Source organism: Notothenia rossii (genome assembly GCF_949606895.1).
Source record: "Notothenia rossii genome assembly, chromosome: 4".
NCBI classification, from domain to species: Eukaryota; Metazoa; Chordata; class Actinopteri; order Perciformes; family Nototheniidae; genus Notothenia; species Notothenia rossii.
Window position 1 is genome coordinate 58,565,171 of NC_136902.1, and position 16,468 is coordinate 58,581,638.

General features: G+C 41.4%; 1 protein-coding gene across 1 annotated transcript in view; it reads left to right on the top strand.

Annotated features, from left to right (window-relative positions):
* ryr1b (ryanodine receptor 1b (skeletal)) overlaps positions 1 to 16,468 on the top strand; it is a 145,438-nt gene that overhangs the window by 39,278 nt on the left and 89,692 nt on the right. The window contains 18 exon segments of the mRNA XM_079673789.1: positions 149 to 245; positions 335 to 409; positions 2,378 to 2,534; positions 2,630 to 2,794; positions 3,395 to 3,516; positions 3,707 to 3,893; positions 4,750 to 4,885; positions 4,968 to 5,063; positions 7,490 to 7,608; positions 9,464 to 9,597; positions 9,721 to 9,962; positions 10,548 to 10,740; positions 11,912 to 12,128; positions 12,218 to 12,322; positions 15,535 to 15,638; positions 15,731 to 15,814; positions 15,898 to 16,057; positions 16,264 to 16,411. Of these exon segments, the coding sequence (XP_079529915.1) occupies positions 149 to 245; positions 335 to 409; positions 2,378 to 2,534; positions 2,630 to 2,794; positions 3,395 to 3,516; positions 3,707 to 3,893; positions 4,750 to 4,885; positions 4,968 to 5,063; positions 7,490 to 7,608; positions 9,464 to 9,597; positions 9,721 to 9,962; positions 10,548 to 10,740; positions 11,912 to 12,128; positions 12,218 to 12,322; positions 15,535 to 15,638; positions 15,731 to 15,814; positions 15,898 to 16,057; positions 16,264 to 16,411 (2,541 nt within the window).

The following is a 16,468-nucleotide window of genomic DNA, read 5'->3' on the forward strand; positions in this document are numbered from 1 at the left end:
AGCAAAATAGGTTCCCTTCAATGTTATTAATTAACTTGGGAAGTTTCATGGTGAAATGTATTATTTGAACGTTTGACCCTATTCAGCTGCAGGGTCTTCCTTTAGCGTTACATAAAGAGACCCTCACTGTGTGTGTTCCTGTTCCCAGGGTTCCTGACAGGAGGTCACGTCCTCAGGCTATTCCACGGTCACATGGACGAGTGTCTGGCCATCGCTACACCAGAGGAAGGAGAAGAGAAGCGCAGGTGAGGAAGAGGATGATTAATGTTTTTAGTCAGCAGCCTCTCTTGTCAGTCTGACTCCTGATCATGTATCTCTCCTGACTCTGATACAGGATGGCTCATTATGAGGGGGGGGCAGTGTGCAGCCAGGCTCGGTCCCTGTGGAGGTTGGAGCCTCTCAGAATCAGGTAATCCTTCAATGCATTGACATGAGAAGTTAAGGTTTGTTCCACATACACTTGTTGACAGAATTGATCTTCAAGTGATAACTCTAATGTGTAGAGTATTTTATTTTCAATTTATTTAAGTAATTCAATATTAATAGAGACTGGATTTATACAGACGAAGTATAGCTTTCAAAAAGAAAATAAAGTATATTTAAAAAGAAAAGCAAATATGTATATTTATATATCTATTTATATTGTAATGTATAGGGCTGAAATACTAATACAATACCAGAAAAGTAGATACAGATCACAATATCAAAATCAGTGATTTTCAAAAGTGTGTGTAATCTGTTAGTAAAATAGTCCTACACTTTGTTAAAGAGAAATAACGCCTGAATAATATAGTTATAATATAGTTATTGAAACTGAACTATCATAAATATAAGCCTTATTAGCATATCTTCTTACTTACTGTAAACGTTTCCTTCCTCTTTTTTTGCATTTTGCCTTCATATTTTATATTTAATATAAAAAATAAAGGTAGGACATGTATATCGTAATACACTTGTTTCAATATTGTAGTACCGGTACATTGTTCTCATATCTACTTTAACTTCTAATGTTTAAATAGATATTATTTTATTCAATTTAATTAAATCTTTTATTGGACATATTCTTTAACTTGTTATGCTTGTATCATTATTTTTTTATAATAATAATTTATTTTTCTTCCATTGGACATGTTATTTCAAATAGTTTTATATAAATATTTGTATTCTATTTTCTCGTTTTAGACATTTTGCTTTAAAGGTCCCATGTCATGCTTTTCCCGTTATTACCCGTCCCCTTGTGTGTTATGAAGGTTTTTCTGCATGTAAACGGTCTGCAGAGTCACAAACCCTCAAAGTACACCCTGTAGCGACTAAAACTCTAACACAGAAAATACCTGTCTATGCTGCCCCAGAACGCCTCGTTGGGGATTTCTCTTTTTCCATTCTTTGCTTCCTGGGTTCTGTGACGTGCCCATACCCAAATGCACCAATCCGTGGAGCTCCTCACACACACACACACACACACACACACACACACACACACACACACACACACACACACACACACACACACACACACACACACACACACACACACACACACACACACACACACACACTCTCAGCGGCAAAACTGTGGCGCGCTTACACTGTAGGTGCGCCGCGTTCGGGGGTGGGGGGTGCGGGTGCTAATGGAGCCTCGCAGATGGGGGTGCTGCAGCCCCCTCAGCACCCCCCCTCCTTCCCGCGTCCATTCGCGATGTCTCGCAGAACCCACGCAGCCAGCAGGAAATGAACCCAGCTCACACTGTCCGCTCCTCACAGCAGCGAGCCGCGCAACGTCCCACCAGCACGGCACCCAGACCCCACGCAGCATTCTCATCTGTTTGTCATTACTGGTGTCATTTTCTGGTTGCTAACAAATGCCATTATAACACATAATCACTGATGTTCTGCTGTAACGGTGTTGGACTCATCAGAACAGAGTGGGCGAGCTGACCAATCAGAGCACAGTGGGCTCACAGGGAGGGGGGGGCAGGAGCTCCAACAAGCCGTTTAGGACAGAGTGAATACACATACTATACAGAGATGCTGTATGAGAAACCAATGTCATTTTGGAACATTGAACAATGTAAATCTATTCCAGTAGAACTCAACAATGGAATTATGATCAGTTGAAATGGCCATGACATATGACCTTTAACTTCTTATGTCTATATAAATACTTTGATATTTTATGTTTTTATTGCAGTTTCTTTCTTCTTATTCTTACTTATTTGTATTGTAAATATTTGTATTCTATTTATATTTATATGTTTTATATTTTGTATATTTTATTCATTATTTTAATTTGAAGCTTTTCTAAAATGGAGCAACTATCACTAAACCCAATTCCCCCCAGAGTAAGTCAAGTATTGTGATTGTGGTTGTGATCCAGCTGGAGCGGCAGCCACATGAAGTGGGGGCAGTCTTTCCGTATTCGCCACATCACCACAGGCCGGTACCTGTGTATGGACGAGGAGAAGGTTCTGGTTGTGGTCGACCCAGAGAAGGCTAACACCAAACTATCCGCCTTCTGCTTCAGAGCTTCAAAGGTCAGAACAAACATTCTGAGACTCTCTGGACTCTGGCCTTTGCTTTCTGTCCATCTCTTATTGATTTCATCTCTCTCTGATTTCCCCCTGAGCAGGACAAGGTGGAGGTGGCTCAGAAGAGAGATGTTGAGGGGATGGGCATTCCTGAGATCAAGTACGGAGAGTCCATGTGCTTCGTCCAGCATGTGTCCACTGGCCTGTGGCTCACCTACGCCGCCCTGGATGCCAAAGCTGCTCGTCTGGGAATGATGAAGAGAAAGGTTAGGATTTTATCTTGGGAGCAAAATGAATAACTAAAGGATCGAAAATGAATAACTAAATAATCGAAGATTCATAGGCTTCATTTTCATATGCACAATATCTACAGTGTAGTTGTTGGCAATACAAATCTAAAATCCCAGCCTCTACAAATTGCAAGCTCAAATATAATTTCGACATAAAAAAGGAAAAAAATTCCACAATAGTGCAAGAAACAATATCGGAGTATGTTGTTAACTGTGTTCTAGGGTTAGGGTTAGAAAATCCAAAAAAGGGGAAAAAACCTACATATTGTTGCCAATGCTACCAACTTGTTACCATAAGAGTTTGAATTGGATATTTATTTGTGTTTCAGAATGACATAATTGAAGCTCTGTGTAGTTCAATGATTTTTAAAAGTCATACAAAATGATAAATAACATGTATAATGCTGATAGGGGGCCCAAAACCAAAGCTCTAAAACGTTCCTAGTTTCTAAAGGAAAAGATAAACATCGTGTTCAGCTGTTAAGTGGCAGCCACCAGAAACAGACCTCATCATAGAAGGACAGAGAGAATTTGGAGATACCACTCAAAATATAACTATGTGTTCCGTGTCTCCAGGTCATTCTGCACCAGGAGGGTCATATGGACGACGCCCTGACTGTGTCCCGCTCCCAAACGGAAGAGTCTCAGGCTGCTCGCATGATTTTCAGCACTATGGGCCTCTTCAGGCAGTTCAACAAGTAAGTGTGTACCTGTTCAAATGTAAAGGAGTTGAAAGGGTATTTTTTAGGAGAGGATGCAGTGAAAACAGACACTGACATCTTTAATATACCATTTATTTTTTGTATGTTTGTAGCATTGTCATTTTACTACTAAGACTTGAAACTTGCAAAATAAATATTGAAATCTGTTGCTGATTTGTTTTTCCAGGGGTTTGGACGCTCTAGGTGGGAAGAACAAGTCACCAGGGGCCGTGTCTCTGCCTCTGGAGGGGGTCGTCCTCTCTCTTCAGGATCTCATCTTCTACTTCTGCCCCCCCGAGGAGGAGCTGGAGCACGAGGAGAAGCAGACCAAACTTCGCTCCCTCCGCAACAGACAGAACCTCTTCCAAGAGGAGGTAATCTGCATGCTGCCTGCGAAGCTCCCTCGGACATTCCATATCTATTGATTTGTACTGTCTGATTCTGTAACAGCAAATGTATTGTATATGCAAAGAGGAACATGCACTTTTGACACCATTGAGGACTTTTATGCCCTCATGCATACACTTCGTCTTTCATCACATACCCTTACTTACTTCCACATTGCTGTTTTGGGTGTTGCTATCAAATTGCTTACTGTCTTGCCAAAGGAAATGTTTTTAAGATTTAGAATGAACTGTTATTAAGTAATAACAGTTTTTCAGGCAATAAACTTGTCTATTTCGATTAGCAATATGGGTTTACTTTATCCCAAAAACATATACTTAAACAATATTTTTATAATAACTCTAATTCCCTACTGGGTAGCCACAGTTTTTTACTGCAAGTCTAACAAAATGGTAAATAATAATTCCAGTTTGAATTTCGAGACCCACGAATTTGGTGATAGCTAGCTAGATAACTAACATTCGCTAGCTGTTGGGTAGCTAAGGTAAGCTAGCTAACTCGGTATACATAGCAAACGTTAGCTAGCTTTACTTACACATAGATAGATAGATTGATTTTACTTTTACCTGCAACCCTTTCTTTTAAACCCAAATACCAAGTCTTTAGCCAAGTAGACAAGCTTAAACTCATTTGCTTTATCGGTACATTTTTGAGGACCCCTAATTAACATAATGAGTGAAGGGTCTTTTTTAACCCCAACCTTTTTTATTAACCTCGATAATAACTCCAATTGTATCCCTTACCCTAAATCAACAATGCTGCCAACGACAACATCAGCTACAAAATACATATATAAACAAGCATGCTTTCTGTTCCTTTTCTTAGGGAATGATCACCATCGTGCTGGAGTGCATCGACCGCCTCAACGTGTACAACACTGCTGCGCATTTTTCTGAGTTTGCCGGGGAGGAGGCTGCAGAGTCCTGGAAGGAGATCGTCAATCTCCTTTATGAGCTGCTGGGTAGGATAATTACAATATGTTTTAACACCAAATAAAATGCTTTTTATGCTGATGAAGTAAACTCATTCCCTCCACTGCACAGCTTCTCTGATCAGGGGGAACCGCTCTAACTGCGCCCTGTTCTGTGACAACCTGGACTGGCTGGTCAGCAAGTTGGACCGACTGGAGGCCTCTTCAGGTATCACTTCATTCGTTCACTGATACATCTCACAAATTACAATTTATTGTTAAACTAAACAAATGGGTAGGTCCTAACAACTGAAATGACGCAGAATTTTAGCACTTACCCTTGTATTTAAGTCAATGTTTTTTTTGTAGGAGTTTTTGGTTGGATGCCTGAAATAAGGTTGGTGGTGAACACAAGCTGAAGAGAATTTCAAGTTTTATTCGATGACGTAAAATATATAATAGCTTCCGTATGTCAAAAAATGTTTGCCGCCTTTAGCTTAGCGGTTGCTTCTGTCGATTGCATTTACATTTCAACTTTTACAAAAGTGGTGTTAATACAGTATGTGAAGATTATCCCGCCGCGTGCGAGTATCATAAACCTGAGTTTACCAAAAAAGCAATATTAAAAAATCCCATTTACTTTTGTTGAGGGAGTCCTTGTGGATCTAACTTCCAGGTCGGTCTCCAAAGATATATCATCACTGCACTAGTATATGTCTATGACCAGGGGTGCACATCACTTTTTTGCCCTTGTTTTCAAATGAGCACCTGGAGATGGTGCTTGGTGCGTATCCTTAAATGCCTGCCCAGGTCTATGTGTGGGAAACCCTGCTAACTTACCAGTTCTTATGCAACTCGCAAATATCTCTCTCTCTCTTCTCTCTTTTCTATCCCTCTCTTTCTCTCTTCTCTCTTCTCTCTTTTCTCTCTCTCTCTCTCTCTCTCTCTCTTCTCTCTTTTCTCTCTCTCTCTCTCTCTCTCTCTCTACTATCTTTTCTCTCTCTCTCTCTCAATTCAATTCAAAGGGGCTTTATTGGCATGAAAGCTAAATGAAACAATTTTTCCAAAGCATCAAAATACAAAATACTGTAATTAACAACATACATTTCACATTTTTACATATTATTGATATATATACAGTATATATATATATATACATAGTGATACAATTTCACTTCAACACACATGTGTGTGTGTGTGTGTTTCTTTGGGTGCGTTTGTGATTTTGTGTTTATGTGTCTCATTCACTGCCCCTCAGGTTGTGGCATGCGTATACACATTGGGCAGCAAGGAGTGCCTTGTCTCCTTCTCATAGGAGTACTCTCAGTCTTGAGAGGTCATCAACCTCCTTGAAACCTGGGATTACAGAGTTCAACTTGTTCCAGTAAATGCTCCTTACTTCGTTGAATGTTTGGCACTTCAGGGGGAAGTGCATCTCTGTCTCAGTCTCACCTGTCGTACAGTGACCACATATTCTGTTCTCTTTTGGTTGCCAGGATCTTTTGATTCTTCCTGTTTCGATTGCCAGTTTGTGGTCACTGAGCCTGTACTTGGTTAGGATCTGTCTCTGCTTTCTATCTCTGACAGTAGAGAGATACTCTGCCAGCTCATACTCTCTGTTTAGAGCCAGGTAACATTCTAATCTACTTTGGCTTTTAGTTTCTTCTTCCCAATGTTGTAAATAGTTGTCTTTACATTGTGTTATAATGCGTTTGACTGTGATTGGTGTTTGCAGAGCAGTGTTGTTGAGAGACTGGTCAGAGTGGCTCTGAGAGGGGGCAGCTAGCCTCAGCACCAGCTGACATAGGGGACTCTTCTCTGGAGTTAGCTCTTGGCTTTGGAGGGCTTTGGAGTGGAGGGTGTCTTGGGGGCTGGACCTAAGGTGGTTAAAGAATGTCAGTGCTCTCTTTTGAGTGTTAATGATCAGTGGGTATCTGCCTAATTCTGCTCTACATGCATTTGTTGGTGTTTTTCTCTGAACACGTAAAATGTATCTGCAGAATTCTGAATGTAAAGACTCTGTTGGATGTTTGTCCCAGCGGGTATAGCTCTGGTGACTGAGTGGACCCCATACTTCACTACCGTACAGCGCAATGAGCTGGATCACACTAGCAAAGATTTTGAGCCAGATTTTAATTGGAATTTGGACATTATAAAATGTTCTCTTAATTGCATTTAGAGCTCTTCTGGCTTTTTCTTTGAGTGCATTCACTGCCATGTTGAAACTTCCTGATGCTGTTATGGTTAAACCGAGGTAGGTATAACTATGTTCGATGATATGATTATTTATGGTAAACTGGTATTTGTTCTCCTGACATCTGGGGCTTTTGGGAAAACTCTCTCTCTCTCTCAATGTTGGTGCGCAAATGCATCTTTTTTCAAATGATCCGGTGCTCCTTTTTTGGCACCTGCGCACCAGTTATGTGCAGCCCTGTCTATGACCCCCTCTAATTTCAATACAACTATATCCTCCCAAATTTTTTTTTTTTGTTTGCTTTGATAGGAAGTATTGTTATAAATAATTGTAATACATTGTATTTCTTTGGAACCATATTCTCATGAACACTGTCTTATATTACAACTCCATTATGACTGTGTTACAATGCTGTTGAAAATGCTGATAAGTAATCTTATTTCTCCTCTTTATGCATTTAGGTATTCTTGAGGTGCTGTATTGTGTGCTGATTGAAAGCCCTGAGGTTCTGAACATCATCCAGGAGAACCACATTAAATCCATCATCTCTCTCCTGGACAAGCATGGACGGAACCACAAGGTTTGTCTTCTCCCACTGCCAGCAAATTAACAAATGCTGGCAGCAAATAAATAGGCTCTAACTGCCTACCTAACAACAAATGATTGCAGATGGTGAAAGTCACAGCACCCTGAAAGCGTATTTGGCTCATAAAAGACTTCTTGGTTTTGGATTCCTTTAGCCCAGGCATCCTCAAAGTCCGGACTCCGGTCCGGATCCGGACCGAACCACAACTGTCTCTGGACTCTGAGCAAATTATACTTTTCATATGTGTTATCTGCGAGACATCGCCACAACGCAACGAGTCAAAATGTTCCGCTATGTCCAACAACAAACAGTGCTCTGCATGTCCGACTGTTCCACTGTCTGTGTGTGTCTGTCAACGCATTGGTCCAATCACATTCAGCATCCCGTCAGCGTTTTTTCCCCCCACCAACAGTCTGCGAATCAGAGGCACAGTAGGGCTGGTCTTCGCGGAATGCGGGTGGGAAAAATGCGTGTGTTTTAAAAAGTCAGAGCGAGAGTTAACAGCTCATCCAGTTGCATCTGTACTGTAGCTAGTAGCCTAGTTTCACCTACTGGGGTGGCATGGGGCCTTGCCACCCCAGCTGCCACCCCAGTTGGCAGCTTTGTTTTGAAAGAAAAGTTGTGGCTCATCGGACATTTATGAGAGAAAGTCTCTAATGTCCGAGTACAAGTGAATGCAGCACAAGACGCACGCCTTGTAACCCCTCCCCCGGCCCTGGCGCGAGCGTGGAAATATGATAGGCGGCGATTTCATTAGAACGGTACGGCGCAAAACGAGAAGCATTCGGACCCAAGTACTGAAGGAATGAGGTATTTGAGGTCTACAATGAGAGACTGTCAGGTTGGCTGTACTCAGCATTGAATCAAAACGCACTAAAGCTGTTGATCTTAATCAGTTTGTGAGGCGTTTTGCTGAACAAGATGGGAATCGCCGCATTCAGCTGTAATAGACATGTCAACTTGATGCTCTGCTCACGGATGAGCATACAAAACTGTTAAGATGATGACCTTACGTGTGTAAATATATGTTTTTCTTTGTGGGGGTCTGCCCCCAAAAAACAGTTTTAAGTCCTGAGAAAGTCAAATAAGACGGTGTTTAAAACTACACTGCCCAGCCAAAAAAAAGTAACCACTTTGATTGAACTAGGCCAGTAGGTAAGGACTTTCCACTGGATCATAACTGAAGTATAAAAGAATGCATGACTGAAGTGATGGAGAGTAGAGACCATGTTTGAAGGCAAACAAAAAGAGGAAATAACAGGTCAAGCAAATCCCCCTCTCAGATTCCACAGCAACCAGAAGAACAGAAACACTGGCTGGTGATTTGATTCACCAGCTTTGTGATGGAATACAAAATGCACAGTGCATTTCCTTAGCGGTGGATGAGTCCACTGACACCACTGACAATGCTCAGTTGCTGGTCTTTGTGAGTTTTTATGATGAGGCAAAGGGGAAGTTTGTTGAAGATGTGTTGGGCCTGACGAACCTCAGTGGACACACAAGGGGGCAAGACATTTATAAAGCAATAATGGGAATGCTGAATGAAAGAGGGTGCGGCTGCCTTTATTCATAACTGTGCAGCTCTTACACTGCGACTCTGAGGGATCAAACACAGACACAATAACAATGAAAATGCTGCATACAGATTATTTTTGTTTTTGCAACCTCGTGTTAAGAATCTTGTTATAATTTTTTAAAAGTTTGAATGACCGTAATAAACGGACCTTTGTCTTATTGAAAAACTTTTTTTGGACCTTTAAGATTTGTATTTGAGTACCCCTGCTTTAGCCATTGGAAATTGCATAATTTAAACGTAGAGGTGATGGTAGTGTCTCGCTCCTGCCTTTAGGTCCTGGATGTCCTGCGCTCTCTTTGTGTGTGTAACGGTGTAGCTGTGAGGTCCAACCAGAACCTCATCACTGAGAACCTGCTCCCGGGGCGGGACCTGTTGCTACAGACCAACATTGTAAACTATGTCACCAGGTACTAAATCTACCGTTATTTGTCTGGGTGTTTCCATTTTTTAAACTGTATTTTTAGAGTCAAAAAAGTCATGAACCTCCTCAAAAGTCTTAAATGTTGACTAATTTTCTCTTCCATGCTCAGTGTGAGGCCCAACATCTTCCTGGGTACTTGTGAGGGGTCCACGCAGTTTAAGAAATGGTACTTTGAGATGATGGTGGACTATGTGGAACAGTTTGTGACGGCGCAGGCCAGCCACCTGCGTGTGGGCTGGGCTATGACCGAGGGCTACAGCCCCTACCCTGGAGGAGGAGAGGCCTGGGGGGGCAATGGTGTGGGAGATGACCTCTACTCCTATGGCTACGATGGGCTGGACCTATGGTCAGGTAGGTTGATTCCACTAATTCACCTACAGGGTGTCCGCGGGGTCTTAAAAAGTATTAAAAGTTGATAAATCAATTTAGAGGAAATGAAGGCTATTAAAAAGTATTAAACGGCATTTTCCAAGGTATTACATTTTGTAGCTTGTTTTAAATAAGTATATGAATTGTCCAAAGAGGTTGTATTCTACAGTCTGCCTGAATGTAATCATTGCGTAGGTGTTTAGTGTGATTTTGTAGTTTATTTATGGCATGCCGTTGGATTTGACGTCATCTGAACAGGACATCGTACGCTCACTGCTTGATAGCGCGTGAAGGTCCGTTTACGCCGGTTGTTAAACAACATCGTTATGTGGAAATGCAAGTTTGCGTCCAAATGGTTGGAAGATAAGGAGGAAGGACAATCAATACTGTATATAGTCAATGTGAGGTAAAGTGTGTCGCCAATGTAACCGGTTAAAACTCGAAGTGGTCTTAAAAGGTCTTACATTTGACTTCAGGATTCCTGCATATACCCTGACCTAGGATTACTCTACTCCATATTCTGTGTTCTTCTTATATAACCTCCTCCCTCTCTGCTCTGATGCTCAGGTACCGTGGCCCGCCAAGTGGCCGCACCCAACGCTCACTGCCTGTCTGCAGACGACGTAGTCAGCTGCTGTCTGGATCTGAGCGTGCCCAGTATCTCCTTCCGTATTAACGGCCACCCAGTTCAGGGCATGTTTGAGAACTTCAACGTGGACGGCCTCTTCTTCCCCGTCATCAGTTTCTCTGCTGGAGTTAAGTAAGAACAAATTAAAAAACAGTGGGATTTTATCAGGCTCAGGGGATTAATGGGCTGATCAACCAATATGAGGGTTGGTGGTTTGATCCCAGCCCCTGCAGCCAACTTGTCATAGTGTCTTTGGGCAAGATACTGAACCTGCTCATATTGAAGTGTGAGTAAGTTTCTTTGAAAAATAAGTGTCAGCTAAATAACATAATGTATATATCAAGTAAAAATAATAATTATACCAAATATGTATTGATGATTCATAACCCTTAAAATCATGTATGAAACACACATTAATCTATATTAAAAAATGAGACTCAACTTCAACTTTCAGTAACACGTTTTATATTGAGAACAGACAACCTTTTGGAACGCCACCCATCAAAAGAATACATTGATAGCCATAAATAATGATTTCTGATAGGCTGCTACAGAGATTTTGCCAAGAAGGTGTGAGGGTCATTAACGAGGGTAAGGGTCATACAATTCAGCAGCAAGGAGTTTAGAATGATTCTTTCAGTTATGCTGGGCAAGCCTAGAGAATGTCATAATATTCTTTGTATTTATTATTGTAATATTATATATTGTATGTCTATCTAATCCAATGCAACTTTGTGCTGTAAAAGCAGTCTTTATTTTCCTGTTAATCCTTTCCCGTTGGCCACGTAGATGCTACATGTTGTATAGCCATTAGATTAAGTGATCAGCATTTCTTTATAACATAAGTCAAAGACAGAAAATTCTCTATCGTGATTTAAGATTAAAAGCCTCAAACACTCATGTTTTTTTACTAACTTTCTAAATGTAAACTCTATAAATGTGAAATAGCATTACCAAAATCAGATTAGAATCACCAACCAATTCAGTAAATACTGTGACATATTGACTTTAGTACAATAAATCATCTTTCAAATAAAAAAACACTAAAAACCTACAATGTCCCGCCCCCCAGAGGGGATTTTACGGCTGCGGTGTGTAATGACCCCTCACAGTGCTGAGAAGGGGGTAATGTTAAATTGACTGATGAGAGCGCAGGGAGGGAATCACAGGCTCAGGCGTTGGCACGGAGATGAAATCAATCTTTTCTTTATTATGAGTCTTACAGGATCAAGGCACTGTTGCCATAAAGGATTTTGGTAGTAGATAAAGAAAGCTGTCAATACGAGTCTTTCTGTCATCTCAGGGCTCGCTTCCTGCTTGGCGGTCGTCACGGAGACTTCAAGTTCATGCCCCCTCCTGGCTACGCCCCGTGCTACGAGGCCCTGTTGCCGCGAGACAGGATGCGTATCGAACCCATCAAGGAGTACAAGCACGACTTCCAGGGCGTCCGCAACCTGCTGGGGCCCACGCAGTCCCTCACACACACCTCGTTCACCCCCTGCCCCGTGGACACGGTTCAGGTGAAAGCCCCGAAACAAAAATCAGACTTTGATCAGGTCGCTGCCGAATGAGTGTCTTCGCGTCTACTGACTTCTCTTTTGCCGTATAGATCGTGTTGCCACCCCACTTGGAGCGTATCCGAGAGAAGCTGGCAGAGAATATTCACGAGCTCTGGGCGGTCACCCGTATTGAGCAGGGCTGGACCTATGGGAGTGTGAGTATACAGTCAGCACTGCAATGCACACGCCACAGTATTCCTATTGATTTGATTTCGAGCACTCAAGCTATGCGAGATAAATAATTAAAAACATTACTGTATGCAAACATTTTACAATAGTAATTGAGACTGTAGTGCATTGTTAAACATATAGGCCATGTATGTGTTATTCATAATTAAAATAACAACAATCTTTTGTTGATGTTTTTATTCTTTTTATTTTAATATTGTTTTTACAATTTAAATACATAAACATAACAGATAAAACAATATATAAACACATAGCAGCAAGAGGCAGAAAACCCACTTTTCTTATTTGGTAAATGGTCTTTTAGGCTTTTATTGTAACAATTTATAGAGGAACAGTGGCTTTTCCCACCTGACAGAACAGTCAGGTGGGAAAAGCCATTCCATCATTTGGCACCCCTCAATCTGATTTAAAATTGACCTCTGCAGGTGATACACTTTGAGGCATTAAGATATGAAGATTGACGATTTATGTAAAAATGTACCTGTGATTTCCTTTTAAAGTAAGTTTTTAACTGATCAGGAATAGTAAACGGTCTTGTAAACAAAAACACAAATTTGATAAAATGTTGTTGTCATCAGTCGGGGTTTAACGGTTCACAGAATTCAAAGTTCGGTATGTACCTCGGTTTCGGGGTCATACAGGGATATTTAGACTTTAAAATGCTGCTTGGTCATTAATGTTGGTCTCGGCAAACAATATTAGGAATCCTCTATTCAAACATAATATTCAGTGTCCATCAACATGAAAGTAACAAAAAAGTTCATGCTGGACTCAAACCGAGTCCCAAAATCACTCGAGCCCTGCGCGGATTTGAGTGTGCCACGGATTAACATGACGTATTAGACCACCACAGCTGAATGTTACATTAACATTGTTAAAAAGTTCCAGAAAAATGCAAGCCCACATTATGTTGTGATAAGTGTTAATTTTACATATACATGTGTTCTAGTACACACATAAAGTTCCAATATGCAAGTCAGGCCATGTGTTTCGTTATATATATAATTGACATGCAACATTATGCTATACAATACAATATTTAGCCTAACTTTCTAAATAGGCCCCCATTTCCTGTTGCAATGTCTGCTAATGCAGTAGTTGATAGGATGTAAACCTGGACCAAAGCTGTTGCGCTAGAAACAGAATGCAATTTAAAAAAAGGTTTATATTCTAGCAATACTGGCTGTCTTTTCTGTCTTGCGACAGACTCACCAAAATAAAATACTTAACAGCATAGGCATCACATCTCCCATTTTGAAGTCCAAGGGTACGCTCACAGCTGCCTTGTATAGTCCCGTTGAATCGAACCCTGGTGCGTTTAGCCGTTTGGTGCGGTTCATTTGGGTCGGTGTGAACGCAGTCCGAGACCTGTTAAGTGAACTAAACAACCGAACTCTGGTACGCTAAAATAGGTGGTGTCGGATCGCTTGCTTGCGAACTCTGGAGCGGTTCATTGTTGTTGTGAACGCAGTCCGCACCAAAACATAGGAAGCGTAGTATTTACGTGTCACAAGAACGCGGATGTCTTCACATTGTTTTAGCGAAAGAGTCTTTTGAATGAAGTGTTGAACAGTGTCGTGTAAAGTAAAAATTCTCCGTCAGCTACATAAAAGTAAGAACACCTGTCGTCGGTGAAACGCCCCTCCTTACTGCAGAACTCTCATTATATGTGTTATAATGTTTTTTAATGGACGTTGTCTGATTATATAATCATATGTGCGGGCCGCTAGTGTCTGTTGATCTCCAGATTAACAGCACCATGAGAATAACCTGCCGATGCTCCATGGTGGTGGTTCCGGTAGAAATTGCCGGGATTTGCATTTTTACCCCCTTAATGTCTGACCAATGGTTGAACACCATTTCCGTGCACATGACTTGTGTTTAAAGTTTATAGTCCGTTTGAGTTTTGCCTGTGTGAATGCAAACCGAACCTTCTGAAAAATGAAACAATGTAACAAACTGTGGTCTGGTGCGCACCAGAGAAGCAGACTATTAGGTGTGAATCAGTGACGTGCGGTGAGGTTCATGGCTGGTGAGGCACTGACTCTTTCAAAGTCAGATTTACAAATATTATATTTTGACCTTAATCGAAATATTCGGCTATTTTCAAAAGCTTTTTTAGTCTGATGCTTCAATTCATTTTAAACAGACCGTTCAACAAAAGGATACCCAACATCTAAATATTGGATTGTTCTTTCTTAGTAAGATCCCATTTTCATTACAATTGTGGTCTTACCTTGACTTGAAGATGAAGTCCATGCTATCCTTCTGGACAACAATCTCTATTACTTTTTTGTAAAAGTCCTCCTTATCTTCCTGTAATTTGAAAAGTCTAGCTTGTTGTTTGTGTCTACCGTCTCTGTGTAGAATAACAGTAGCAACAAGAACCTGTGGGCTCATGTGCGCCCCCTTCAGTGCGGCAGAGGTTATGGCTGCCTCCCCTGGTGCTTTTTCCATTGCCGTTGTATGATGAGACCAGCGAGCCTAAATATCATATATACGTGAAATAAGTTATTTAGAGACTATGGATGGCGAGGATAAATGTAATAAAGGGATCTACAAACATTACATTGGTGACATACAGTGAGATGGTAACAGGCATGCGCTTAGTGCCCGTGCTCCAGCCAATTTCTGTGGGGTGACGCATTCTGAGGTGAGGCAGAGCTCATCTGTGCCTCACCTCACCCCACAGTAATTGTCTTGAGCGCGCTCACAAAATATATATACGCTACCCGTAGTTGTAGCGGAGCTCGGAAAATTTGCTGATTTTGACTTTAAAAAGTGATTGGAATCATACATATAGCACATTTACAACACAGATCAGTGGAGACATTTTATTATTATTACTATTTAGTTTTTCTTTAGTTGTTTTTCCGTTACATTGGAGTATGACAGGGCTCTGCCTCCCCTGTCATACTAAAGGGGCTGCCACTTTACGACGCCAGGGATCAGTTGGGGGTTCTGTGCCATACTCAATGACTCCACGGCAGTGCCCTGGAGGTGAACCGGCACCTATCTAGTTACCAGTCCCCATCGAGTATATATATATTTTTTGGATCTGTGCGGAGACTTGAACCGGTGACCATCTGGTCCAAAGCCTATGGACTGTGCTACTGCCTGCCTCTAAATCAAAAAAGTGAAGTCAATGTAAGTAACCTAAAGTCTTCTTCCTCCACAGTTCAGGGACGACAACAAGAAGCTCCACCCCTGTCTGGTGGACTTTCAGAGCCTCCCTGAACCAGAGAGGAACTACAACCTGCAGATGTCAGGAGAGACCCTCAAGTGAGTTAACAACAGAGTTTCTTTAGATGTGTCAGAGAAGGAATTTAATCCACGATAACATAGTTGATGCCTGTATTGTTATTACCTTATAGGACTCTCCTGGCGCTGGGTTGCCACGTTGGAATGGGTGACGAAAAAGCAGAGGAGAATCTCAAGAAGATCAAGCTGCCTAAGACGTATGGCAACAAACACATTTCTGTTTAACGTTAGACATTATCTTTTATGTATAATTGAATATGAACTTGCATTTATCCTCCAGCTACGTGATGACTAACGCATACAAGCCTGCCCCTCTTGACCTGAACCATGTCAAACTGACACCCAACCAGAACCAGCTCGTAGAGAAACTGGCAGAAAACGGACATAATGTTTGGGCAAGGGACCGGGTGCGACAAGGGTGGACCTACAGTATTGTGCAGGTATTTAATTCCAATCCTTAATAGGTTTTTTTATTATTACATTTTAGGCCAATTCATTTTGAGCAACCAAATGATGCATGTTTACAGGTATCAACCACTTTAGGCTAAGCCCTGGTGCCATTCTAATAATTTCCTTGTTTATAAGATATACAATAAGTCACATATTTTTTGTATTATATCAAGTCGTAATCTGTTTCACTTCTCAGGACATCATGAATAAGCGAAACCCTCGTCTGGTACCTTACAACCTTCTGGACGAGAAAACTAAGAAAACGAACCGAGACAGTGTGAACAACGCTGTCCGCACCCTCATTGGCTATGGCTACAACATTGAGCCTCCAGATCAGGAGAGCTGTGAGTGGGATAATTTCACCCAGAATATCATCCACATCCTCAAAATCTCAATGTTTC